This window comes from Pogoniulus pusillus, chromosome 17 (assembly GCF_015220805.1).
Source record: "Pogoniulus pusillus isolate bPogPus1 chromosome 17, bPogPus1.pri, whole genome shotgun sequence".
NCBI classification, from domain to species: domain Eukaryota; kingdom Metazoa; phylum Chordata; class Aves; order Piciformes; family Lybiidae; genus Pogoniulus; species Pogoniulus pusillus.
Window position 1 is genome coordinate 1,583,240 of NC_087280.1, and position 26,156 is coordinate 1,609,395.

Below are 26,156 nucleotides of genomic sequence, written 5' to 3' on the forward strand. Positions count from 1 at the left end.
CGGAGACCAATGGGAAGCGGAGGCTGCGGGCGGGGCGGGGCGCGCCGGGACCGCCCTCTGCTGCCCCCTGGCGGGCCGCCCCCCCCCGCGGCGGGGCGGGCCGAGGGGCCGGGCCCTGCTCACCGCGGCCCTCGGTACGCTCCGGGGGTAGCGGCTCCGCTCTGCCCCTCCGGCCGCGCCGCGCACAGCGGACCTCGAAGGCTCGGAAACGCCTCACGAGGGGCAGTTGGAGGTACCTCGTACCATTTCTGGCCCCCACGCTGCTCCGCTTGGCCCCTTACGGCTACCCCGTGTTGGGGGAGGAGGAGGGGAAGCACCTCCCTCCTGCACCCCCTGGCACCTGAGATCTCTGTAATTAGAGCGGAGGGCTCCGGTACCTGCTGCGGGCGTTAATTAACCACAGCCAGAGCGGCAGCAGGGAGTGCCCGGCTTCCCCGGCCGTCTGCGTCCCTGTGTGCGTGCATGCTGGAATACGGGCAAGCATGCAGCGGGGCACCCAGGCACGCGTGTGCGGGGGCTGTGTGTGCAAGCACACACGTGTGCGCATGTCCCAGCGTGTGCACTACCTAGCATGTATGAGAACATGTGCTCCTGTGTGCAAGCATGTGCATGTGCTAGCGTGTGTGAGAGCATGTGCCTGTGTGCCAGTGTGTGCATGTGCTAGCGTGTGTGAGAGCATGTGCCTGTGTGCCAGCGTGTGCATGTGCTAGCGTGTGTGAGAGCGTGTGCTCCTGTGTGCAAGCATGTGCATGTGCTAGCATGTGTGAGAGCATGTGCTCCTGTGTGCAAGCATGTGCATGTGCTAGCGTGTGTGAGAACATGTGCCTGTGTCCCAGAGTGTGCATGTGCTAGCGTGTGTGAGAGCATGTGCTCCTGTGTGCAAGCGTGTGCATGTGCTAGCGTGTGTGAGAGCATGTGCTCCTGTGTGCCAGTGTGTGCATGTGCTAGCGTGTGTGAGAGCATGTGCTCCTGTGTCCCAGCGTGTGCATGTGCTAGCGTGTGTGAGAGCATGTGCTCCTGTGTGCAAGCGTGTGCATGTGCTAGCGTGTGTGAGAGCATGTGCTCCTGTGTGCAAGCGTGTGCATGTGCTAGCATGTGTGAGAGCATGTGCTCCTGTGTGCCAGTGTGTGCATGTGCTAGCATGTGTGAGAGCATGTGCTCCTGTGTGCAAGCATGTGCATGTGCTAGCGTGTGTGAGAACATGTGCTCCTGTGTCCCAGCGTGTGCATGTGCTAGCGTGTGTGAGAGCATGTGCCTGTGTGCCAGTGTGTGCATGTGCTAGCGTGTGTGAGAGCATGTGCCTGTGTGCCAGCGTGTGCATGTGCTAGCGTGTGTGAGAGCATGTGCTCCTGTGTGCAAGCGTGTGCATGTGCTAGCGTGTGTGAGAGCATGTGCTCCTGTGTCCCAGCGTGTGCATGTGCTAGCGTGTGTGAGAGCATGTGCTCCTGTGTGCAAGCGTGTGCATGTGCTAGCATGTGTGAGAGCATGTGCTCCTGTGTGCCAGTGTGTGCATGTGCTAGCATGTGTGAGAGCATGTGCTCCTGTGTGCAAGCATGTGCATGTGCTAGCGTGTGTGAGAACATGTGCTCCTGTGTCCCAGCGTGTGCATGTGCTAGCGTGTGTGAGAGCATGTGCCTGTGTGCCAGTGTGTGCATGTGCTAGCGTGTGTGAGAGCATGTGCCTGTGTCCCAGAGTGTGCATGTGCTAGCGTGTGTGAGAGCATGTGCTCCTGTGTGCAAGCGTGTGCATGTGCTAGCGTGTGTGAGAACATGTGCTCCTGTGTCCCAGCGTGTGCATGTGCTAGCGTGTGTGAGAGCGTGTGCCTGTGTCCCAGCGTGTGCATGTGCTAGCGTGTGTGAGAACATGTGCCTGTGTCCCAGAGTGTGCATGTGCTAGCGTGTGTGAGAGCATGTGCTCCTGTGTGCAAGCGTGTGCATGTGCTAGCGTGTGTGAGAGCATGTGCTCCTGTGTGCCAGTGTGTGCATGTGCTAGCGTGTGTGAGAGCATGTGCTCCTGTGTCCCAGCGTGTGCATGTGCTAGCGTGTGTGAGAGCATGTGCTCCTGTGTCCCAGCGTGTGCATGTGCTAGCGTGTGTGAGAGCATGTGCTCCTGTGTGCAAGCGTGTGCATGTGCTAGCGTGTGTGAGAGCATGTGCTCCTGTGTGCAAGCGTGTGCATGTGCTAGCATGTGTGAGAGCATGTGCTCCTGTGTGCCAGTGTGTGCATGTGCTAGCATGTGTGAGAGCGTGTGCTCCTGTGTGCAAGCATGTGCATGTGCTAGCATGTGTGAGAGCATGTGCTCCTGTGTGCAAGCATGTGCATGTGCTAGCGTGTGTGAGAACATGTGCTCCTGTGTGCAAGCATGTGCATGTGCTAGCGTGTGTGAGAACATGTGCTCCTGTGTGCAAGCGTGTGCATGTGCTGCTGAGTGCCCGCACATTTGGAGGCACCCATGGGTGTGGATGCCTGGAGCAGCCAGCACACGTGTGTTTGGGCACATGTGGGGTTGTCCCTGTTTGCAAGGACCCACGTGCACTTGTGTGCAGATATGTGTGTGCAGGCATATGCATGCATGGACTTGTGTGCGAGCATGTGGCTGGGCACACGTTTGCAAGGACCCATGTGCACGTGTGCAGGCACATGCATGCAAGGACCCATGTGCAAGCATGTGTGTGGGCACACATGTTTGTTAGGACCAGCCTGCATGTGTGTTGGGGTGTGTGTTTAAAGACCTTTGTGCAAGCATGTCAGCAGGCACGTGTTTGCAAGGACCCATGTGCACATGTGTGCAGGCCTGTGCATGTAAGGACCCGTGTGCAAGCATGTGAGTGGGCACACGTGTTTCCCAGGACCCATGTGCACATGTGTGCAGGCCTGTGCATGTAAGGACCCGTGTGCACGTGTGTGAGCAGGCACATGTGTTTGCAAGGACCCACATGCACATGTGTGCAGGCCTGTGCATGTAAGGACCCGTGTGCACGTGTGTGAGCAGGCACATGTGTTTGCAAGGACCCACATGCACATGTGTGCAGGCCTGTGCATGTAAGGACCCGTGTGCACGTGTGTGAGCAGGCACACGTGTTTCCCAGGACCCATGTGCACATGTGTGCAGGCCTGTGCATGTAAGGACCCGTGTGCACGTGTGTGAGCAGGCACATGTGTTTGCAAGGACCCACGTGCACATGTGTGCAGGCCTGTGCATGTAAGGACCCGTGTGCAAGCATGTGAGCAGGCACACGTGTTTCCCACGACCCACGTGCACATGTGTGCAGGCCTGTGCATGTAAGGACCCGTGTGCAAGCATGTCAGCAGGCACACGTGTTTCCCACGACCCACGTGCACATGTGTGCAGGCCTGTGCATGTAAGGACCCGTGTGCAAGCATGTGAGCAGGCACATGTGTTTGCAAGGACCCACATGCACATGTGTGCAGGCCTGTGCATGTAAGGACCCGTGTGCAAGCATGTGAGCAGGCACATGTGTTTGCAAGGACCCACATGCACGTGTGTGCAGGCCTGTGCACGACCCCATCTGTACACGCCTGTGTGTGGGTGACCGTTGCCCAGTGCTCATAGACACGCGTGTGGGTACGTGTGCTTGCAAGGACCCGTGGCAGGTATGTTCCTGAGGTGTTAGCAAGTGCCCACGTGTGTGTGCAAGCATGTGAGGGCCCACGTGTCTGCTAGTGCCCCCGAACATGCGTGTGCCAGCATGCGCATGCCTGTCTGCTGGCTCCTGTCCCCCTCTGTGCTCCAGCAGGTGAGGGGGTGCACATGTTTGAGCGCACACGTGTCCATGGGTGACCCTGCCTGAAGATGCTCGTGTGCGTGAGCACTGGTACCCATGTGGGAGTGCCCAGGTGCGTGGGTACACGCTTTGCAAGGACCCACCTGCATGCGTGTGCAAGCATGTGCCGGGGTGCCCACGCTGGCAAGGGCTCAAGGCACACCAGCATGTGCACACAGCTGCCAGCACGGGCGTGCCAGCCTCTGAAAACACACGGGCTGGGGCCCTGGGTGGGCAGCACCGAGCCACACTGCTACAGCAAGCCAGGTGGGCACCAATGGGTGGGGTTGGGCGGCAGGGAGCCGTAATTCTGCCGCACGCCGGGGGCTTGGCGGCTGCTCCTCGCTCCCGCGGGGGGTGTTTTTAAACCCTTTGGCCCCGAGTGATTCACAGCCTGCTCCCCCGGGATGCCCGGTCTCTGCTCCCCCGGGATGCCCGGTCTCTGCTCCCCGGGATGCCCGGTCTCTGCTCCCCCGGGATGCCCGGTCTCTGCTCCCCGGGATGCCCGGTCTCTGCTCCCCCGGGATGCCCGGTCTCTGCTCCCCCGGGATGCCCGGTCTCTGCTCCCCCGGGATGCCGGGTCTCTGCTCCCCCGGGATGCCCGGTCTCTGCTCCGCGGGATGCCCGGTCTCTGCTCCCCCGGGATGCCCGGTCTCTGCTCCCCGGGATGCCCGGTCTCTGCTCCCCCGGGATGCCGGGTCTCTGCTCCCCCGGGATGCCCGGTCTCTGCTCCCCCCGGGATGCCCGGTCTCTGCTCCCCCGGGATGCCCGGTCTCTGCTCCCCCGGCCTGCCCGGTCTCTGCTCCCCCGGCCTGCCCGGTCTCTGCTCCCCGGGATGCCGGGTCTCTGCTCCCCCGGGATGCCCGGTCTCTGCTCCCCGGGCTGCCCGGTCTCTGCTCCCCCGGGATGCCCGGTCTCTCCTCCCCGGGATGCCCGGTCTCTGCTCCCCCGGCCTGCCCGGTCTCTGCTCCCCGGGATGCCCGGTCTCTGCTCCCCGGGATGCCCGGTCTCTGCTCCCCCGGCCTGCCCGGTCTCTGCTCCGCGGGATGCCCGGTCTCTGCTCCCCCGGGGATGCCCGGTCTCTGCTCCCCGGGATGCCCGGTCTCTGCTCCCCCGGGATGCCCGGTCTCTGCTCTCTGGCAAGTTTGGCGCGACCAAAATCGCTGTTGTGGAAGGAAGGGGGCGGGTGGCACAGCCACGCCGGGGAGGAGCCGGGGTGATCCTGCCCTGCCGGCAGGGATCCCGGCCTGAACCAGGGGGAAGTTGGAGCCAAGATGCCCCCAAGATGGTGTTTCTATGGTGGTGGTGACACTCCAGGCAGGACCGGGGGCTGATACTTAACCCCAGGACATGCATATGGGGTTGGTGGAAGGTGTGGGGTTAGGAGGTTCCCCCATGGCAGTCCCACCAGTGCTGGAGCATCACAAGCCCTGCAGTTTCAAGCACCCATCCCTGGCTGACCAGAAGCCTGGTGAGCTGTGGGGAGAGGCAGAGTGAGGGCAGGGAGCTGGGGTGTCATGGAGAAGAGGCCCATGGCCTGCAGAGCACCCAGCCCCTAGGGCCAGGCTCCCCTTGCCCAGTGGCGGTGGCAGTAGCTCCCCACATAGACAAAAGCAGCTGGTGAAGGCTTCCACTTGCACCCTGGTGGGTGAGAGGAGAAAGACAAAATAAAAAGGGAAACCACAACTTTGAAGAGCAGGAGGTGATACTAACCCCCTGCCTCTATCCATGACACTCCCAGAGCACAAAGTGCTGCATGACAGCACCAGTCATGACACCTCAGCTGTCCTGCCCTCCAAATGGCCACACAGCCAGGGAGCAGTCACCCAGGTGTGGCCAGCCTGGAGCCCAGCACTGGAGGTCACCAACCTGAACCAGGAGCAAAGCTTCTGCTCCACCAGTATCTGAGGCACTCGGGCTGCAGAGCAATGCTTCCCAGAGCCAAGCCCAGCAGACGGCACAGGGATGCTGGGTGGCAGCAGCAGCAGTGGGCAGAGAGCACAGGATATTCTCCCAGGGTCAGGAGCTTCTGCTCATTTGCTGGCTCCCTCCACTCACCCTGAAACACAGGACCAGGACAGAATTCACAACCAGAACACCAGAGAAGGGGGCTGAGGGCTCCCTGCAGACCTGGAGGGAGCAGCATCCACGGCAGAGGAAGGCAGCTGTTCCCCTTGCACCCTGAAAAGAGGGGAAAAATACCCCTTTTTCCTCCCAAATCTGGCTAAACTTCCCTGGTCCAGAGGGGTCAGGCCTCACAGTCCTCTCAGCCCCGATGACACATCCCTGCCAGAGAGCAGAGTAAAAAAGCCTAACAGTCAACAATTTGAGTCTTTTTAATTCCAAATTAATTCTGTACCTTTAATTTCAAGTTCAGTAGGAAGGTTTCCAGCTTCAGCAGCAGCTCTGACTCATTTAAAACCTAAGACCCAAACAGTGGTGCCACCAACCAGGATTTCTCCTTAAGAGATCCCTTGTCCAAGCTGGACAATACAGCAACCCTGCCAGTCCATGGACAAGACCACCAGTCTCTCCTCTAAGGAAAGGTCTATCCAAACCCAACCCTTCTGGAGGTAGGAGGCCTGGAGCTCCCCACCCCAAGACAGCAGAGCAGGAGGAAGATGGATCAGTTGGCCAAATCCTGAGCAGAGGTGAAAGCTGATGGAAGAGCTGAGCAGTGACTCCTTAACATCCACATACTGCTCAGCTCAACGGGCTTGGAGTCTCCTTGGAGAGGCTTCAGCACTTCTTCTTTGCTGGAGAATCCAGAGGAGGAGGTGGCAGCAGACAAGGTTTGGGGCAGGTGAGATGATAGCTTGCAGGTGAGAGAGGGGAGACAGAGACAAGGACAAGACTACCACAAGGGTGACCCAGGCTGCTGCATGAAAGGCTCCAGAAGTGAAACTAAGACCAGCAGAGAGTAGCATCCTGGCACAAGTCAGGTGTGGACAGCGAGAAGTCAAGGTGGAAACACTGGAGGAGCACCCACAGCTTCTCATCATCTCCTCCCTGCAGAGACAGATTTTGAGACAGCAGCAGAGGCCAGAGCCAAAGGATGCTATGCAGGCAGGTGTTCCTCTAAGAGGGTCACTGGAGCGAGCCCTACCCATCTCCAGCTCACAATAAGCCTTGCACAGCCTCCCAAGCCCCAGCTGAGCAGGCAAAGGCACCTTCCTCCTCTTCGGGCTCACTTATTTGGACATCAAAAGAAATACAAGTAGAAAAGGAGGTGAAGAGTGCAGACGATGGGGAGAAAAAAGTTGATCACACCAGAGCAAGAGCAGGGGGTGGGAAGGGTCCCTCTGGCAGGCCAGCAGCTCTGGATAGCGTGGAAGGGTTCCTCTCACACGCACAGTGCCCAGGGGCAGCAGAGGCCTCCTCTCAGAACCTATCAAATTCGTGTTCACAGTATCCTGTGTAGAGAGGCTGTGCCTGGATACCACGCCTGGAGAGAGAGCAGAGAGAGGGCATCACGGGGAGGGCATGCTCAGGGTGGAGCAGGTAGAGGAGCATAGGGTGGCCATCAGGGCCCCCTTCTCAGAGGTGACAAGGAGGGAGAGGTTTTCATGCTCCACTTCTAGACTTGTTGTTTTGCTCCCCTACAAGGAGTGCAGGGTAAGGGCAGGTTCCTGGGCAAGGCTGGTGCTGCAGGACGGGTGGCAAGAGCTGATGGATCCCCTTCTTCCTCAGCACAAAGCCCTCTCCTTGCTGGAGCCACCAGCACGGCAGAAAGCAAGCTCTGCCCACGTCAAGGCAGGAGAAATGCTTAGGACTTTCAAGGGCAACAAGGGTCAACTGAAGCCCACTTCACCCCTGGGGCCTCCCCAGGGTGGGAGCCCAGAGAGGGTGGCCTTTGAGGTGCCCCACGAGCGGGCAGCCCGCTGGGAGGGGACAGTTACCCGAGGAGCTTGCAGCGGAAGTCGGCCAGCCGCGCGTAGGCGTCCCGCAGGTCCCTGACGGTCGCGTTGCTCCACAGCCTCTCGGCTACGGCCCCGGCTCTCGGCCTTGAGCAACGAGGGACAGCGGCAGTCAGGGCAGGGAAGAGTTTGAAAGCTGCTTACAAAACGTCCTCAGCTCCCAGCCACGCTCCTGACCAATGCCCTTCAGCACACAAAGGCACATGGCTGCTGCATTCCAAAAGATCCACTCCAGACACATGCAGAGCAGGGTGAGAAGACAACGGCCAGCGTTAAACACCTACTGGCTGCAGCAGCAGCTTGGATGGGAGCACAGACACAACAGTGTGCCCAGGTGGCCCAGAAGGCCAACGGCATCCTGGCCTGGATCAGAAAGGGATTACTCCCCTGTACGCAGCACTTGTGAGGCTGCACCCTCCATACTGGGGTCAGTCTGGAGTCCCTGACTCCAAGAGACACACTGAGGGGCTGCAGCGTGTCCAGAGAAGGGCAATGAAGCTGAACTGGTGAAGGGTCTGGAGAGCAGGGCTGCTGGAAAGTGGCTGAGGGAACTGGGGTTGCTTAGCCTGGAGAAATAAGAGGCTGAGGGGAGACTTCACTCCATTTCATTGCTTCCTGAGCCAGGGGATGGTCTCTTCTCTCAAGGACAAGAGTTGCACCATGACCTCAAGTTGCACCAGGGGAGGTTTAGGCTGGCCATGAGGAATGGTTCCTTCCCTGGAAGGGTTGCCAAGCCTTAGAACAGGGTGCCTAGGGAAGTGGTGGAGCCACTGTCGCTAGAGATGTGGTGCTGAGGGACATAGTTTAGTGGTGACCTGGTACTGCTGGGCTAATGGTTGGACTTGATGTTCTTACAGCTCTTTTCCAACCCTGATGACTCAACGATTCCATGATTCTCTGCTAGACTCACAGACCAGTCAAGCCTCGGTGAAGCAGAGAGGTGCTGCCAGGGGACAAGGACAAGCAGCACAGGCAGAGCAAACCTGCAGTGCTGGGCACACATCACTGAGTGTTGAAGGAAAGTAGCCTGAGCCCTGCCCCACTCCCCTGGAGCAAATCCCCCCTCCTCTTCTCTTACCAAAGCCTGGGCGTGAGGTTAGTGACGTCCACATACTCTCCCCACATGCAGGCCTCTCCGCCGATCACACGATCCTTCTGCTCAGGGCTGCCTGCCAGGGGACACAGCACTAGCTGACCATGGGGACACAAGCAGCAAGTGGCTCGGCTAGGGAAGCAACACCCAGCCCCTCTGGAAGCCCTCACTTCGAAGCCCAGGCTGGGGGAGAGCAGAACTGTTTTCTGATGGCATCAAGGCCTGCATGTAGCCCAGGAACCAAGGACACAGGTGCTCAAGCACCTTCACGCTTCAGCAGCCAGAGGGGATTAGGGAGACAGCCAGCTCTGCTGCTACCTCTGAGTGACAAGGCAGCTGTCATATGGGGCCCAGGGAACACACCTTTGAACTTCAAGGGCTCCACCTGGTAGGCTGCCATCCAGTCCTGCCCGTAGGAGATGCGGTTGAGGTACCAGGGGGCGGAGAGCAGCGCGGGGTAGCCTGCCCTGGTGACATTGGCCATCTCCTCCATGTACGGCGGCGAGCTCTCCTTCCACACGTGGATGATGGTGTCTGGCCTCAGCTGAGGAGCACCCCAGGCACAGGGTGAGTGCAGCAACAACAGCATCACCTCTCCACGCGAGCGGAGCACTCTGACCCATTCACAGCCCCAGACTCCCCCAAAGAGAAACTGAGGCAGACTATGGCTTGACTTGCAAGCCACTTCCATCTGGCAAAAAAGGGAGGGATATGTCCCCTTGCAGAGGGTCCTGGGCAGGGATAAAACCCACCCCTGGCAGGTGTACATACAAGAACCTGGGGGGCTGACAGCAGCGTGACAAAGTCACCAAGAGGGCAGCTCTCTGGCAGCAGCATCTCCAGACGTCTCATAACAGAGCATCCCCCAGCAGCCCCAGCACACACCAGTGCAGCCAGCAGAGGGATCTGCCGTGGGGAAAGCAGGCGGCTCTCACCTTCACCTCGTTGTCAAACACCTCCTGCCACACTATGGAACCTTTGCCAATGGAAGAGACAATGTCCAGAAGCCTGGAGTGGAAAGAGTACAGAGGTTTGGGTCATCCCAGCACCCACAGTGTGATGGGAAGGTGCTGCTAAAGGAGAAGCGAGACAGCTCCTCCCTCAGCCCAGGACTCTGCGTGCTCCCTCTCTCAATTAAGCACAGCCAGGCCTCTCTTTTGGGGGTCAGGGAGATGTGCCTGGCAGGATGTGCTCCTGAAAAGGGCATCTGATGTCCCTAAGGCAGCAGGAGACCTGTGCTGGTCACACACTGCAGCTCCAGGATGCGACTGTCCTTACCTCTGGATGTAGAATGACTCCAGTTTCCTGTAGTCTTGCCCAAAGCCCATCTCCTTCATGAAGGCACCAATTTTTGGATTGGATTTCCTAGGTACCAAAGGGAAGATAATAAACACACTGCAACCTGAGTTGGAGTAAAGCCAAGGCGTGGCCAAGTCCATCCCACATCAGTCCAAAGCCAGCTCAGGCATTTCAAGAGTCGAGGCCATGCTGGCACCAGCTGTTTCCCACAGCCAGCACCACCATGAGCACAGAAACCCCAAGAACCACCACACAGAACACCAAGGAGCTGCAGATCATGACCAAAAAGCAACAGGCTGAGACTTCAGTCCTAGATACTTCCCCTCAGTCCCCATCCAGACTGAGCTCAGACTCACCAGCACGTGAAGTCCACCTCATCACCACCAAGGTGAAGAAAGAAGTCTGGGAACACTGCGCTGACCTCTTTAAACAAGCTGCTCACAAACTCATAGGTGCTGTTCAGGATGGGGTTGATGGGCCCATAGGTCCCAGACGGACTCTTGCCCAAATAGCAGGGAGTCAGGAGGCCTGGAGCACCTGGGTTGTAACAAACACAGACAGTGAGGAACAGACTAGAGTGGGCATATCACCCAGCAGGGCCCTCCAGATTCTCCTCAGCTCAGCGCAGCCCAGGGCTTGCCAGGAGACAGAAGGCCTGGCAGGTCTTCTGCCAGATCCTGGGGCTTCTACTAGGTCTCTGAGCAAAAGACACAACCACTGCTCCAGCACCTTTGCAGCAAAGGAGCTTCTCCTTATGTTCAGAAAGAACCTCCTGGGTTCCAGTGTGCATCCACTGCGCCTCGGTTCTGTCCCTGGGCAGCGCTGAGAAGTCTGCAGCCATTCTCTTGTACCCTGCTCTTCTTTAGCTGTTCCCCTTAGAATCACAGCATCAGGCAGGCTGGCAGAGAGCTCCAAGCACACCCAGCCCAACCTAGCACCCAGCCCTGCCCAACCAACCAGACCCTGGAACTAAGTGCCCCAGCCAGCCTTGGCTTCAACACCTCCAGCCACAGCCACTCCACCACCTCCCTGGGCAGCCCATTCCAATGCCAATCACTCTCTCTGCCAGGAACTTCCTCCTCACAGCCAGCCCAGACCTGCCCTGCCACAGCTTCAGCCTGGGTCCCCTTCTTCTGCTGCTGCTTGCCTGGCAGCAGAGCCCAACCCCAGCTGGCTCCACCCTCCCTGCAGGTAGCTGTAGAAGATCCCCTCTCAGGCTGCTCTTCTGCAGGCTGCACAGCCCCAGGCCTCCTGGCCTCTCCTCACGAGGTCCTTGCAAACCCCCACAATGGCAGTTCTGCCTGGGCAGACACTCCCAAAAAGCCACCCAGCTCGGGCTCAAGAAGAGCTGCAAACCTCTCCCCTTTGACCACCAGGCCCTACTTGCCCAGAGGACGGTTGGTACCCCGCAGCTGCCCACAGGCAGGCTGCAGAGCCCCCTCCTCCCCGCACTGAGGACAGGCAGGGCCCGCTCCTCACCCGGGCCCCAGGAGAGGGTGTGCCCGGGGGTGTCGAACTCGGCGATGACTCTGATGCCCCGCAGCCGGGCGTGCTCCAGCACCGCCTGCACGTCGCTGGCGCTGTACACGTGGCTCATGGCGTTAAAGGCTCCCTGCGGGAAGGTGGAAGCCTTAGTGCCCCGCCTGGGTGTCCAGGGAGGGGCACGGGTGCCGGGGGTGGGGGTCACCTGTCTGCTGAGCTCCGGGAAGGTCAGGCTCTCGTAAGGGAAGGACGGGTCATCCACGATGTGCCAGTGGAACACGTTCAGCTTGTTGTAAGCCATGACATCCTGGGGAGCAACAGGGCCAGCAGTGAGCGTGCCCTGCCCTTCTTGGCCATGCCCACGCCCTGCAGGTGTTCAAGGCCCGGCTGGACGAGGCCTTGAGCAACCTGTCTAGTGGAAGGTGCCCCTGCACACGGCAGGAGTGTTGGAACTCAATCTTTCAAGTCCCTTCCAAGCCAAACTGCTCTAGGACTCTTCTGCAAGGTGACCTAGCTTGCCACAGGAAGCAGATGAGGTCTGCTGGGTTCCAAAAGCACAAGACAGAGTTCCCAAAAGCTCTTGAGGGTCCACAAGGAATTCAGAGACCTCTCTACACACAGAGCAGCATCACAAAGGGCCGCAGAGGGTCAGCAGCGCTTCAGCTCACAACAAAGCCTTGTTCTCCATACAGCTGAGCCACTGGTGGAGACCTTTCACTTTAATGCCACGTGGGGTAGGCACAGGACCACCCCACGCCTTTAGCCAGAGTGGCTGGGAAGAGGAAAGTGTCTCCCCTTGCCTCAGAAACAAACCAGCCTTGGGAAGTGAGCAGGACCAGAGGAATCTCAGACACTTCATCAGCATTTGCTACCTTATCCTACCTACCAAGGAGGCAGCTTTGAGCTACACCAGCAGCACTCAGCCACAGGCACTGGGAAGAACCTACAGCATGGAAGCACTTTTCCACGAGGGAGTTCTGCCTATTAAGCTCATGCTGCCATCCCACCCCAGTCTGCTGCTCTACCTAGGGACAAGCCAGCTTCATTCCAGCAGCCTAGCATGGACAAGCTCCTCCTCAATGGGATGGAGATGCAGTGGCCTATGCCTCAGGGAGCTTCTAGGATCTTTGGAAAGGAGCAATTCAAACCCAACAAGCCCTCCAGGGCACTCAAGGAGCCCTCAGCTGTCACAGAGGAAGGGACATGCAACTGAAGCACCTCGTGTCCCAGCACAAGCACCCTACCAGAGTTTCCAGGATGGCTCTCAGAGGCAGGTAGTGACGAGAGGTGTCCAGCAGCAGCCCCCGGTGAGGGAAACGGGGGAAGTCCACAATCTCTGTCTGGTTGATGTAGTACTGCAGGCAGAGGAGAGGAGGAAGAGAGCAGGGCTTGAGGCAACTCCACCATTACCAGGAGACAATCAGGGTCACCTGTCTCCACGGCTGGCAGGATGAGCAGGGGTCTCTCACAAGCCAGGGGAAGCTGCAGTGCTCTGCCTGCTCACAAGGCAGGGATCTGGCTGGATTCAGGGATCTGCACTAGGCCCTTGGCGAGGCTGTGCTGCACTGCTGACACCCCCTCACGCCAAGCACACTGCAGGCTGGAGCATTATGGAGAGCTGCCTGTGGCAGGAGGCAAGGCCAGGACTCACCGTGCCGTTCTCATCCCTCCCAACGAGCTGGCTGAAGGTTTCCAGGCCTGCAGAGAACCACAGACAGTCTCTTTCTCAGCACAGCCCCCGAAGGAGCAGAGCTCAGTTAACAACTACGGCTACGGAAGGAGAGCCCTCCCCAAAGGCCTGAGGCAGGCAGGGTGGGAACGGCCCCCAGCAAGCACTGCTCACCTCTGAGAGCTCCCCAGATGGTGTCCGCAGAGAGCAGCAAGGAGCCTTCCGAGACAGAGAGCTCATCTGAAACACAGCACCAGAGCCAGGCTCCAGCAGGCGCCGCCACCGCCGCAGCGCCAGGCACAGCGCTGGGGGCAGCAGCCTAAGGCCCCACAGCACCCACTCTGGGCTGTCTTCTGCTCCAAACCTCTCCCAGGGCTTTCATAGAACCAAGCAGGCTTGAAGAGAGCTCCAAGCTCAGCCAGCCCAGCCTAGCACCCAGCCCTGCCCAACCAACCAGACCATGGCACTAAGTGCCCCAGCCAGGCTTGGCTGCAACACCTCCAGCCACAGCCACTCCACCACCTCCCTGGGCAGCCCATTCCAATGCCAATCACTCTCTCTAGGAAAAACTTGCTTGGCTTGGAAAAGCCCTCCAAGGCCATCCAGTCCAACCAGCAACCCAGCACCACCATGGACCTCAAACCAGGCCCCCAAGTGCCATGGCCACACATTTCTTCAACACCTCCACGGATGAGGACTCCACCACCTCTCTTGGGCAGCCTCTGCCAATCCCTGACCACTCTGGCATCAAAGACATTTTTCCCTCATCTCCAACCTAACCTGACCCTGGCACAATTTCAGGCCAGTTCCTCTCCTTCTATCATCTCATAGTAGAAAGAAGAAACCAACCCCCACCTGGCTCCAACCTTCTCAGGAAGCTGTACAGAGCAATGAGGTCTGCCCTCAGCCTCTTCTTCTCCACACCAAATGCCTTCAGTTCCCTCAGCTGCTCCTCCCCAGCCCTGTTCTCCAGCACCTTCCCTGGCTTGGCTGCCCTTCTCTGGACACTCCTCAGGTAGGCTGCTCCTGCCCTGCCCCAGTTTCTCACTCAGTGAGGCTTGGCTTCATGATCACACTCATGGTCAGTGGCTCCATGTCCAAGTGGAGAAAAATGACGGTCTCAGGGGTTAGTACTGGGCCCAATGCTGCTCAACACTTTGTTGGAACATGGACAATGGGACTGAGGCACTCTCAGCAAGTTTACAGATGACACCAAGCTGTGTGGTGCAGTTAATGCACTGGAGGGAAGGGACCCATCCAGGGGGACCTGGACAGGCTGCAGAGGTGGCCCAGTGCCAACTTCATGAAGTTCAACAAAGCCAAGCACAAGATCCTGCAGCTGGGTTGGGGCAATCAGAAGCACAGAGCCAGGCTGGGCAGAGAATGGACAGAGAGCAGCACTGAGAAGCACTTGGGGGTGCTGGGGGATGAGAAACTCAACATGAGGCAGCAATGTGCACTCCCAGCCCAGAGCCAGCCCTGTCCTGGGCTGATCTTCAGCAGGGTGGGCAGCAGGGACAGGGAGGGGATTCTGCTCCTCTACTCCACTCTGCTGAGAGCCTCCCTGCAGTGCTGGGGCAGCTCTGCAGTGCCCAACAAAAGTATCTCCAGAGAGGGCCATGGAGATGATCCAAGGACTGTAGCATCTCTGAGAACAGGACAGAGCCTGTTTGACCTGGAAAAGGCTCCAGGCCTTAGAGTAGCCTCCCAGTATCTGAAGGTTGGTACAAGAGAGCTGGAGAGGAACTTTTTACCAAGGCATCTGGTGACAGCACAAGGGGTGGTGGCTTCACACTGCAAGAAGCTGGATTTAGAGCAGACCTTAGGAGGAAATTCTCCCCCATGAGGGTGGTGAGGCACTGGAACAGGTCACCCACAGAAGCTGTGGAGGCTCCAGACTTGGACATGTTCCAAATGGATAGGGCCTTGAGCCCTACAGTAGGTGTTGGCAGAGGGCAGGCTGCAACTAGATGATCTTTAACATCCCTGCCAACCCAGAGCACTCTGTGGTTCTTTGGTTCCACACTGCTGCCTCCCAAGCTGCACTGCATGAAGGGAGGCTGTAGCCAGGTGGGGGGTGGCCTCTTCTCCCAGGCAACCAGCAACAGAACAAGGGGACACAGTCTCAAGCTGTGCCGGGGAAAGTATAGGCTGGCTGTGAGGAGGGAGTTCTTCACAGAGAGAGTGATTGGCATTGGAATGGGCTGCCCAGGGAGGTGGTGGAGTGGCTGTGCCTGGAGGTGTTCAAGAAAAGCCTGGGTGAGGCACTTGGTGCCATGGTCTGGTTGACTGGCTGGGGCTGGGTGCTAGGTTGGACTGGATGAGCTTGGAGGTCTCTGCCAACCTGGTTGATTCTATGAGGCCATTTTCAACTCAAGGGCACAGAAGCAGCCATGCTCCTTGCTGGAGCCACACCCTCCCCTCCCCAGCCTCAGTACTCACAGCTCTCCTTGGAGTCCAGGCTGGGAAACCCATCACAGCCTGGTGCAGCAACAGAGACGAGGAGCTGAGTGCAGGGTGTTCCCCAGGGAGGCTCATCGTCTGCAAAGGACACAGAGCATTGACACCAGACCCCTCCTGGCTCTTGCCCCTGCTTCCAGCCCACCAGCAGTGGAAGCCCAGCAGCATGTGGACTTCTAACATCCCTTGCTTCACCCCAGAACAGGCACAGAGCTGTTCAGCTAAGGCTTCCTTCGACACAGGCTACCAGCACATTAGCTGACCCCAACCCTCCACACAAAGGCCGACGATGAAAAAAACAAACAAACAAAAAACCAGGGAAGGCTCCGCTGTGGAAGCTTAAAGGAGCAGACAAAAGACAGCCATCAGAGCAAGGTTTAGCAGCAGCCTCCAAGGCATCCTGGCCATCAGCTCCTGCTCTAAGCAACAGTCGTGACTACTCAGCTTCTCACGGGGGGTGGGTGGGGATGGGGGCGGTGGGTGTGTGAACAGCCTCCTGTCTCCAAACTCTCCCAGCCCTGGGAATGAAGCCCAGCAGCAGGAGCTCTGCTACCCTGCCCACCCTCCCCAGGCGAGGCAAGGAAGCGCCGTGACACACCACGGAGAGAACCCAAGCGTGGCGCAGCACTGGGCTCGCTCAGAGGCCACCACCAGCCCCGGCCCAGCACACTCGAGGGGCTCTGAAACTTCATCTGCTGCAGAGCAGCTCCCAGGTGCAGCCACCAGAACAATAAGCCCAGCCACATTCAGATCTCAAGCAGGAGCTGTGGCCACACTTGCCTGCCTGAAGGAGCACCTCCAAGAATAGGCAGGCCTGAGTTCTCACCGGAGAGGCTCCACCAACTCCAAAGAGCTCAGCCCCTCCTGAGCTGCATGGATCTACTTCCAGCAGCCTCTGCCCAGAGGGAACAGGAGTTTGCAGGGTGGCTCCATGCCTATGCCCCCCCAGCATTCCCAGAACAGCCAATGCTCGACGCAAACACTGACAACCTGGGCTTTGAGCCTGGCACCAAGCAGAGAGACCACAGCACCACCAGCACTTGGCTGAAGGGCAGAGAGCCTGCACTCCCGAGCTCCAGGAGCCAGAACCCCCCTATCTCTCCACCAAAGAATGGCAAAAGCTCTGCAGAGAGGGAAGGGAAGCAGCTAGAAGACAGGCCTCTGTTCTGAGCCTCCCTCTCCATCACCGACGAGCTGGTAGCCAAGGCAACCTCACAGATGTGTGAGCTGGCATGTCAGCGTAGCAGGACCTGCTCCCTCTGCTCAGCCAGACTGCAGCACACCAGGGACAGCCACTCTCAAGTCCGAGGGCACGGGAAACATGCATTCTGCTGAGAAGCCTTCCCAGAACTGGTCCCACCATCATCACCAAGTTTAAATCCAGCCCGGGGGACACACTGGCACACCTGCACGCAGGCAGAAGCAGGCAGGCACCACCAAGATCACACCAAGAACGCCAGGCAGTGGAGTGCAGCAGGGATCAGTGACTCATCGCCCCGCAAGGGCTGAAGTGCATGGCTCCGAAGAGCGCCGCGATGGTGCAGTCACAGTCATGGACTGCAAGGCAAGGCTCTAACACAATGACTGTGGCAGGGCAGCGGCAGAAGAGACAGCAGGGGTAGAGAAAGGGTTCCAGCTGGGTCTCCCTGACTTGTTTCAGAGCTGCCCAGCTTTGTGACAAGAGACAACTGAAGAGTAGCAAGAGAAGTGTCAACTGCAGAATCCCAGAGCAGTGGGGCTCAGAAAGGACCTCTGAGGATCATCTCCTTCAGCTCCCCTGCTACGGCAGGGTCAGGCAGAGCAGATTGCCCAGCACAACATCTAGGCAGGTTCTGAGTCTGTAGAGAAGATCAGAGACCACCCTGAGGGTGTCAAATGCTTCAGCAAGGGCTCAGAGTTCCTTCCCTAGAAATACCACCACTTCAGATGGACAAGAAGCTTGACCCCTTACAAAGTTGGCTCCAGCTCCAGGTTTTACCCTATTTTGAGCAGAGGCTTGACCAAAGACCCTCTTACATCCCCCCTGACTTGCATTATTTCTCCATTTTTACGCCTGAAGCCCAGGATGAATACCAGGTTTGGGCATAATCTTGTTTGCTCTTGCACCTGACACAGCAGCTTTCTGAACTAGACAGGGAAGAGTTTCAGTCATTTGTTTTCCCTATTAATAGAAACTATTTCCTTCCATGCAGGGTTTCCACTGCCTGCTCTTACCAACCACTCATGTGAAAAAAAAAAGAGAGAAAAGGAAGGCAAAGAGTGGAAAAAAGCCTTAATCATGTAGTTTGAGCATCATAAAGCTATGAGTACAAGCTTGATCTTGTGATCACACGAGGTTGCTCCGAGTGACGCAAGGGTCACATTCCCTCCTCTGCGAGGAGCAGGAAAAGGTGAGTAATTCTATCAGCTGCTTTAGGTTTAGTTCCTATCAGCACACACACGAAATGAAATGAGTCTGCCCAGCTCCCAAATCAAGATTTATTTCTATTGCTACTTCCAAAAGCTTGAAGAAATAAACCAAGCCAAATGGGTTCTTCTCACCATTTCCAACCTGTCAAGGCGTGATGCGCTCAAGGCGATGCGGAGCAGCCTGCAACGCCGCTACCCTTCCCTGCTTTGATCAGCGGCGACAGAGTTCACGCTGACATTTAAAACACCCAGGCAGAGTTACTAGGCTCTTTTTGATGAATGAAGCGTTTCCCTCCTCCCCAGATAAGAGTGCTTCAGGCTGCCACAGACCCACGCAGGCACCCGGCTCCCCAGCCGGTGTTTGCCTCTGTGAAGGCAGGCAGGCACTTCCCCACGCCTCAGCCCAGACAAGCAGCAGGCGCTGCCGTGAAGTTGGGGCTGCAAGAAGCCTTTCCAAACCCAGCCCGGGGGCTCAAAGCTTTTTGCCTTCTCTCATTTCACTCTGCAGTTTCAGGATGAGCCCAAGCGCTACTGGCTGCCTCCCTGGCAGGATGCTCAGCGTGGGCAGAGAGGGAGCCCCGCGGCACAAGTGAAGCCTCGGAGGAAACACGCACGGAGCGGTCAGAGTCCTTCCTCAGAGTAAAGCTTCAGACTGAACAGGAGCCGCTGGAAAGAGCCAAGACTCGCAGAAAGCTCTGAAGCTGGAGCAACACCAGCAGCAAGGAAAGGATGGGAAATGAAGCACTGGGGAGCTGAAGGGCAGCCTGGAGAAGATAGGAGACAAACACCTCACAAAAATGACAGACTAGGAGGGCTGGGAAGAGACTCCCCAAGATCGCCACCTTCCAGCCCTCCTGCACCAAGCAGGCACTCGCTGGCAGAAGCCTGCTGCCCTGGCAGAAACCAATACAGCGCTCGCTGTGCCAAACACAGCTACGTTTAACTGGGAGATGTGCATCGCCTCCAGGGGCGAGCCCAGCGCTGCTCTTTGCTGCCAGCCTCCGCTCCGGCCAGGGCCCCGCGGCCCCAGCTCCCCTCCTCGCCGGCCCCGGCCGCGCCGAGGAAGCAAAGGCGTTACCGAGCCTGGCCGGACCGAGCCCCGGCTTCAGCCCCGCTACGACCCTCCCGGGCTTTGCTTACGAGGAAAGCCCCCGAGAAAGGGTCCAGCAGCCCTCCTGCCCGCACGGGGAGGCCTCCGCGCACGCCCGCCCCGCCAGCAGCCCTCGCCCCGCCTCACCGGTCGGGCGGGCGGCAGCGAACAGCAGCGCCCAGTAGCGCTGGAAGGCAGAGTCCAGCACGGCGCAGCCCGGGCCTACCGCCGAGCCGGCGCCGTAGGCGAAGCGGAACCGGCGGGGAGGCAGCAGGCAGCGGCCGCCGCCCGGTTCGGAGCGCTGGGCTTGCGGCTGGGGCCACACGGCGCCCGCCGGCTCCGGCAGCAGCGGCAGCAGCAGCAGCGGCAGCAGCAGCGCCCGCCCCGCCGCCATGTCGCGGCCGCGGCCCCAGCGCCCGCAAGCACCGCCCGCCGCGGGAGGGCCCCGCGAAATGGCAGCCCGGGGCCAGGGCCGCCTGCGGGACCGCCCCCGCCGCGGCCTCCGGGCGGCTGTGCCCTGCGAGCAGCTCTGCCCCCGCCTCCCGCCGCGGCCTCCGGGCGGCTGTGCCCCGTGAGCAGTTCTGCCCCCAGCCTCCCGCCGCGGCCTCCGGGCGGCTGTGCCCCGTGAGCGGCTCTGGCCCAGCCTCCCGCCGCGGCCTCCGGGCGGCTGTGCCCTGCGAGCAGCTCTGCCCCCGCCTCCCGCCGCGGCCTCCGGGCGGCTGTGCCCTGCGAGGGGCTCTGCCCCCAGCCTCCCGCCGCGGCCTCCGGGCGGCTGTGCCCTGCGAGGGGCTCTGCCCCCGCCTCCCGCCGCGGCCTCCGGGCGGCTGTGCCCCGTGAGGAGCTCTGCCCCCAGCCTCCCGCCGCGGCCTCCGGGCGGCTGCGCCCTGCGAGGAGCTCTGCCCCAGCCTTCGCTCTTCCACACTGACCATCCCCAGCTCCTTCAGTCTCTCCTCATCAGATTCACTCTGCAGGCCCTTCACAGCTTCGAGGTGTGGCCTCCCCAGAGCAGAGTCCCAGAGGCCAATCCCCTCCCTGCTGCTGCTGGACACAGCATTCCGGATGCCAGCCAGGATGCCTTTGGCTTCTTTTGCCACCTGGGCACACTGCTAGCTCATATCCAGCTGCTTGTCAGCTGCAGCCCCCAGGTCCCAGCCGCACTCCCCCCAGCCTGTAGTGTTGCTTGGGGTTGTTGTGGCCCCAGTGCAGGAGCTGGCACTTGGCCTTGCTGAAGCTCATGCCACTGATATTGGCACATCCATCTCATCTATCTGAGCCCCTCCGCAGAGCCTCCCTACCCTCCTGCCGCCCAGCTTGGTGTCACCTGCAAGCTCACTGGTGACACACTGTGTCTTCATTAAGGCCATCAGTAAAGATGTTCATCAGTGGTCCCAACACTGAGCCCTGGGGGGCACCGCTTGTGGCCAGCCAGCCAGCGCTTTATGCAGGTCACCTAGTCACAGTGTCACAGTGTCACAGTGTCACAGTATCACAGTCTCACAGTACCACAGTGTCACAGTATCACCAAGGTTGGAAGAGACCTCACAGAGCATCAAGTGCAACCCTTTAGCACAGAGCTCAAGGCCAGACCATGGCACCAAGTGCCACGTCCAGTCCTGCCTTGAACAGCTCCAGGGACGGCGACTCCACCACCTCCCCGGCCAGCCCATTCCAGTGTCCAATGACTCTCTCAGGGAAGAACTTTCTCCTCACCTCCAGCCTAAATCTCCCCTGGCACAGCCTGAGGCTGTGTCCTCTCCTTCTGGTGCTGGCCACCTGAGAGAAGAGAGCAACCTCCTCCTGGCCACAACCTCCCCTCAGGTAGTTGCAGACAGCAATAAGGTCTGCCCTGAGCCTCCTCTTCTCCAGGCTAACCAATCCCAGCTCCCTCAGCCTCTCCTCGTAGGGCTGTGCTCAAGGCCTCTCCCCAGCCTCGTTGCCCTTCTCTGGACACGCTCAAGCATCTCAATGTCCCTCCTAAACTGGGGGGCCCAGAGCTGAACACAGCACTCAAGGTGTGGTCTAACCAGTGCAGAGTACAGGGGCAGAATGACCTCCCTGCTCCTGCTGGCCACACCATTGCTGATGCAGGCCAGGATGCCACTGGCTCTCTTGGCCACCTGGGCACACTGCTGGCTCATGTTCAGGCGGGTATCAATCAGCACCCCCAGATCCCTCTCTGTCTGGCTGCTCTCAGCCACTCTGACCCCAGCCTGTATCTCTGCATGGGGTTGCTGTGGCCAAAGTGCAGCACCCTGCACTTGGAGCTATTGAAGCCATCCCCTTGGACTCTGCCCATCTGTCCAGGCAGTCAAAGTCCTGCTGCAGAGCCCTTCTGCCCTCCAACCCAGCCACATCTGCCCCCAGCTTGGTGTCATCTGCACACTTGCTGATGACTGACTCCATGCCCTCATCCAGATCATCTATGCAGATGTTAAAGAGGATGGGGCCCAGCACTGATCCCTGAGGGACACCACTAGTGCCAGCTGCCAGCTGGATGTGGCACCATTCACCACCACTCTCTGGGCTCAGCCCTCCAGCCAGTTCCTAACCCAGCACAGAGTGTTGCCATCCAAGCCATGGGCTGACAGCTTAGCCAGCAGTGTGCTGTGGGGGACAGTGTCCAAGGCCTTGCTGAAGTCCAGACAGAGCACATCCACAGCCCTCCCCACAGCCACCCAGCAGTCACCTGATCATAGAAGGAGATCCAACCACCCCCACAGGAGGCAGGGACACTCTGCCTTCATTAGCTTCAGTCATGACTCATTTACAGCATTCGGCCTCCATCAGTCTCCAGCTGTGTGGCCGAGCAGGTTCCTGCTTCTGGCACCTTCAGCTGGCACCATGCACCCGCAGGAGCAAGGCTGGATGTGAGCCAGCCCTCGCACCGTGTCAGGGTGGTGGGTCAAACACTGCCTAGGATCTACCCACAAAAGAGCTTTATCTCATGGTGGAGCCTCACAGAGAGGTTTTAACAGAGTGGCTTTCTGCCCAGGGCTTGGCTTTTGCAGGGACACCCTCAGCTGAACTCTTTATGTTGCCTCTTCCCTCCCTGCTCTGCGTTCCTCAGCAATTCCCACGTCAAATACGGACCCTTCAGCCCAGGTCTTACCCATCTAATCGCCAGCACGACCCTAGCAGCTCCTGCACAGGACATAACTCCATCAGGTTATTAAGGAGCTGTTGTCCCAGCCCTCCTGGGCAAGCAGTGGAGCTACCAGAACACTCCAGGCTATCAGGGGACAAGCAGGAAATGAAACAGATGCCATGGGAGCAAGCATGGCAACGGAGACGGCTCCATCACACGCTAGCATCAGATGGAAAAGCTCTCTGCCTGAGCAGGACACAGCCATGGCAAGGTCTGGTGGGGAGCTTGAGGGGTTGTGCCTCACACGAGCAGCACGGCAAGGAACAGAGTGAGCTGGAAAAATCACTCTGCAGAAATGCTCTCAAGGAACTGCCTGAAGTTGCTAAAGCACCACACAAAGCTGGGAGCTGATGGCTAAAGGAGAAGAAACTTGAGGGGATATGGGGCAGTTGCACTGGGGCTGGAGAAGGCTGGAAGTGCTCACCAGAGCTGAAGAAGCCTGTGAGGTAGCAGTGAGGGTTTTGGGAATGTCCTGGAGATGGAGAAGCTGTGGGGATGTTAGGCAGAGGATCACAGCTAGGTCTGAGTCTATATGGGGTTGTGGCAATGCATATAAGATTGATGGAAACCAACAGGGGATCTCAAATGGGAGAGGGCAGGGAGGGGGCTAAGGGTCACCTAAAGACAGGGGAGCTGAGCTCCATCAGGAACAGGGCCAAAGACAGCCAGATGGTGCTGCCATGAGAACACCACCTACACAGCACTGCAGCCTTCTGCAGCCCACCCAGCCACCTAAGGGAAGGAGAGCTGGGAACAAAAGACAGGCAGGACACGGGGAGGCAACATCCTGGCCAGCTGGGTAGCAGCCCACAGCCAGGTGAGCAGAGCATGGTGCTGGCAGCAAGTGGCACCACAGAGCTCTTGGAGCAATGGGGAATGGGTGGATGTCCTGAGTGAAGCTGACTGGGACATCAGAGCCTGTTGGTGCTCTCAGGCTCCTGGCAATCCTCACCTGTCTCTTTTGCTCCCTACAGAGAGGTGGTAAGACCCCAGTTCAGCACAGTGCCACAGTGGCACTGTTCAGCACAGTGGTTCAGCACAGTGGCATGTGGCAAGCTGCGTCCTGGTGCTTCTTCTGACTTGAGCAGCACTGCTGCAGGACGCTGAGCCACCCACATCAGACAGCAGGCAGGGACATGGAGGACAGCACCTACATTGCAGCCTGTGTTGGACCTCTGTGAAACTGACCCCTCTCATTCTTTGTGATCCTGTTCACCTCGACTTACCTCAAGGCTGCTGCTGGCCTACATGAAGCCTCCACCCTCACAGTATCCCAGTGTCACAGTATCACCAAGGTTGGAAGAGACCTCACAGAGCATCAAGCCCAACCCTTTAGCACAGAGCTCAAGGCCAGACCATGGCACCAAGTGCCACGTCCAGTCCTGCCTTGAACAGCTCCAGGGATGGCGACTCCACCACCTCCCCGGGCAGCCCATTCCAGTGTCCAATGACTCTCTCAGGGAAGAACTTTCTCCTCACCTCCAGCCTAAATCTCCCCTGGCACAGCCTGAGGCTGTGTCCTCTCGTTCTGGTGCTGGCCACCTGAGAGAAGAGAGCAACCTCCTCCTGGCCACAACCTCCCCTCAGGTAGTTGTAGACAGCAATAAGGTCTGCCCTCCTCTCCCTCTGCGAAGCTCTGAAGTGCCAGCAGCCGCCACTGCTTTTCTGGCAGCACTGATGGCTCCCACGTTCTCTGGCCCTCTCTGTGGGTAGTTCCACAGGGGATGTAGAGAAAGCCCAGCCCTGAGAGGTTTGTTGTGGTGCTGCACAGGCTGCCCGGTGCCTGGGACTGAAATGCCAGCATGCTCTGGCCCGCAGCGAGCCCTGCCCTCGCCGTGGGGAGGGCATCGTGTTGTCCACGCTTCTGCAGAGCACTCTCAGGCCAAATATCCCAGCAATTCCATGCTCTGTGGATTCTGTTGTTGTTGCTATTTTAGGGAACTCGATGTCTCCAAGGGATGACTCAGAGAAGCTCAGCTGGAGCTGGCCGGCGTTAATCTAGACTGAGAGTCTGATCTGGCAGCGCAGTCTGGGTAAGAAAGCTGCTTAAGGGTATCAGGAGGAAGGTGCCAGGCCCTTTTTGGTGGTGCCCACTGATAGGACAAGGAGCAATGGGTACAAGCTGGAACCCAGCACGAGGAGAAAGTTCTTTACTGTGAGGGTGCTGGCGCCCTGGAGCAGGCTGCCCAGAGAGACTGTGGAGCGGACTCCTTCTCTGGAGAGATGTGAAACTCACCTCGATGTGTTCCTCTGTGACCTGCCCTAGGTGATCCTGCTGGGCAGCAGGGGGTGGACTGGATGATCTCCACAAGTCCCTTCCAATCCTTAACATTCTGTGGTTCTGGAAACACCTGCAACTGGCTGCAGATCTGACTTGAACGTTGACATCTCAGAAGCTTTCTGGGCAGACTTACCCCTTCCGTTTGCTTGTTTGCCTCCCCTTTCATCCTTGGTGAAATAATTATGGCATTGGGGTTGCAGCCATTTCTTTGTTGAAGTGACCTGATCTGTGGTGGTGGTCCAGGGCATCCTTGCAGGTGTGAAGCCTCCTGTAGCACATCTGGGAGATGCCAGCGATCAGCAGTGTCACACAGCTGCTGGCAAGAGCTGCTGAGGCATCTCTGCTTCTAGCTTGTGGCTGCTCTGTGTGAACTGCTCTCTTGAGAAGTGGTTGAGGGAGCTGGGGGTGTTCAGTAGGAGAAGAGGAGGCTGAGAGGAGAGCTCATTGCTCTCTACAGCTCCCTGAAAGGAGGTTGCAGTGAGCTAGGGTTGGGCTCTGCTCCCTAGTCTCAGGTGATAGAAGGAGAGGAACTGGCCTGAAATTGTGCCAGGGGAAGTTAAGGTTGGAGATAAGGAAAGATGTCTTTGCTGCAAGAGTGGTCAGGAATTGGAGCAGGCTGCTCAGGGAGGTGGTGGAGTCCTCATCCCTGGAGGTGTTCAAGAACCTCAAGTGCCATCACTTGGGGGCATGGTATGGTGGCCATGGTGGTGCTGGGTTGCTGGTTGGCCTGGATGACCTTGGAGGGCTTTTCCAACCCAAACAGTGCAGTGAGTCCGTGGCTCTAAGATGAGCTGATGAGGACATGTCTCCTCCTTTGGGGTGACATTGCTGCTCTCAGAGTGATTCCCCTAAGTTTGGTGCAGACATGGGCATGCCAAGCAGCAGTGTCAGGCCACCAGCCTAGCCTAGCTGTGCTGGGAGCTGTGCTGGGGCTTTCCACCATCCCAGAATGAGTGCTGTGGGAGAAGAGGTGAGTGTCCCAGCTGCTTCCTCTCTGCTAGAGATACAGGTCCCTGAGGGAGTGATGGGGGTGAAGCAGTGTCCCTCTGAGCCCCAGCGCTGTGGGGCCATGAGCTGAAGAGACCAAAGCACTCATTTCCCTGAGCAGTGAGGTTCTTGCACCTAAACACCCCACAGAAGCCAGGAGAGATGATCCCTGGAGTTTTACCACATGCACAAAGTCAAGAGGTGACCCTAAATGCACATCCAGGCTATCTTCAGTAGCCAGCTCCTTCTCTAACAGGTCAGCCCAGGGGGAACATCCATGCTTCTGGGGATGCTTTTCAAGCCATAATCACCTATCCTGGTGCTTTTCAAAGCAGAGGATGAGTGTGTTTCCCATCTCTGTGCATCCACCCTAGCCACCATGGGTCATGCTAGGTGCTGCCACTCAGGGGAACTGGCAGATGCATGCAGCAAATGAATTTCTCAGCACAGATGGAGTTGAACAGGAGGGACATCTTCAGATGGCAGAGCACACGTAAGAGGAGCAAGGTCTGGGAGGCTCTGAGCTAGCAGGCAGGGGTG

At 58.6% G+C, this 26,156-nt stretch overlaps 1 protein-coding gene across 1 annotated transcript; it reads right to left on the bottom strand.

Moving 5' to 3' along the window:
- Nucleotides 1–6,117: 6,117 nt before the first annotated feature.
- On the bottom strand, nt 6,118–19,609 carry HEXA (hexosaminidase subunit alpha). The gene is made up of 14 exons (XM_064157218.1): nt 19,351–19,609; nt 15,687–15,785; nt 13,419–13,484; nt 13,227–13,273; nt 12,820–12,930; nt 11,781–11,882; nt 11,573–11,705; nt 10,450–10,630; nt 10,073–10,159; nt 9,730–9,802; nt 9,158–9,338; nt 8,780–8,870; nt 7,684–7,788; nt 6,118–7,229 (listed from the first exon to the last, which is right to left on the bottom strand). Exons 1-14 carry the CDS (start codon nt 19,595–19,597, stop codon nt 7,166–7,168), a joined length of 1,587 nt encoding a protein of 528 aa, XP_064013288.1. The 5' UTR covers nt 19,598–19,609; the 3' UTR covers nt 6,118–7,165.
- Between the last annotated feature and the right edge of the window lie 6,547 nt (nt 19,610–26,156).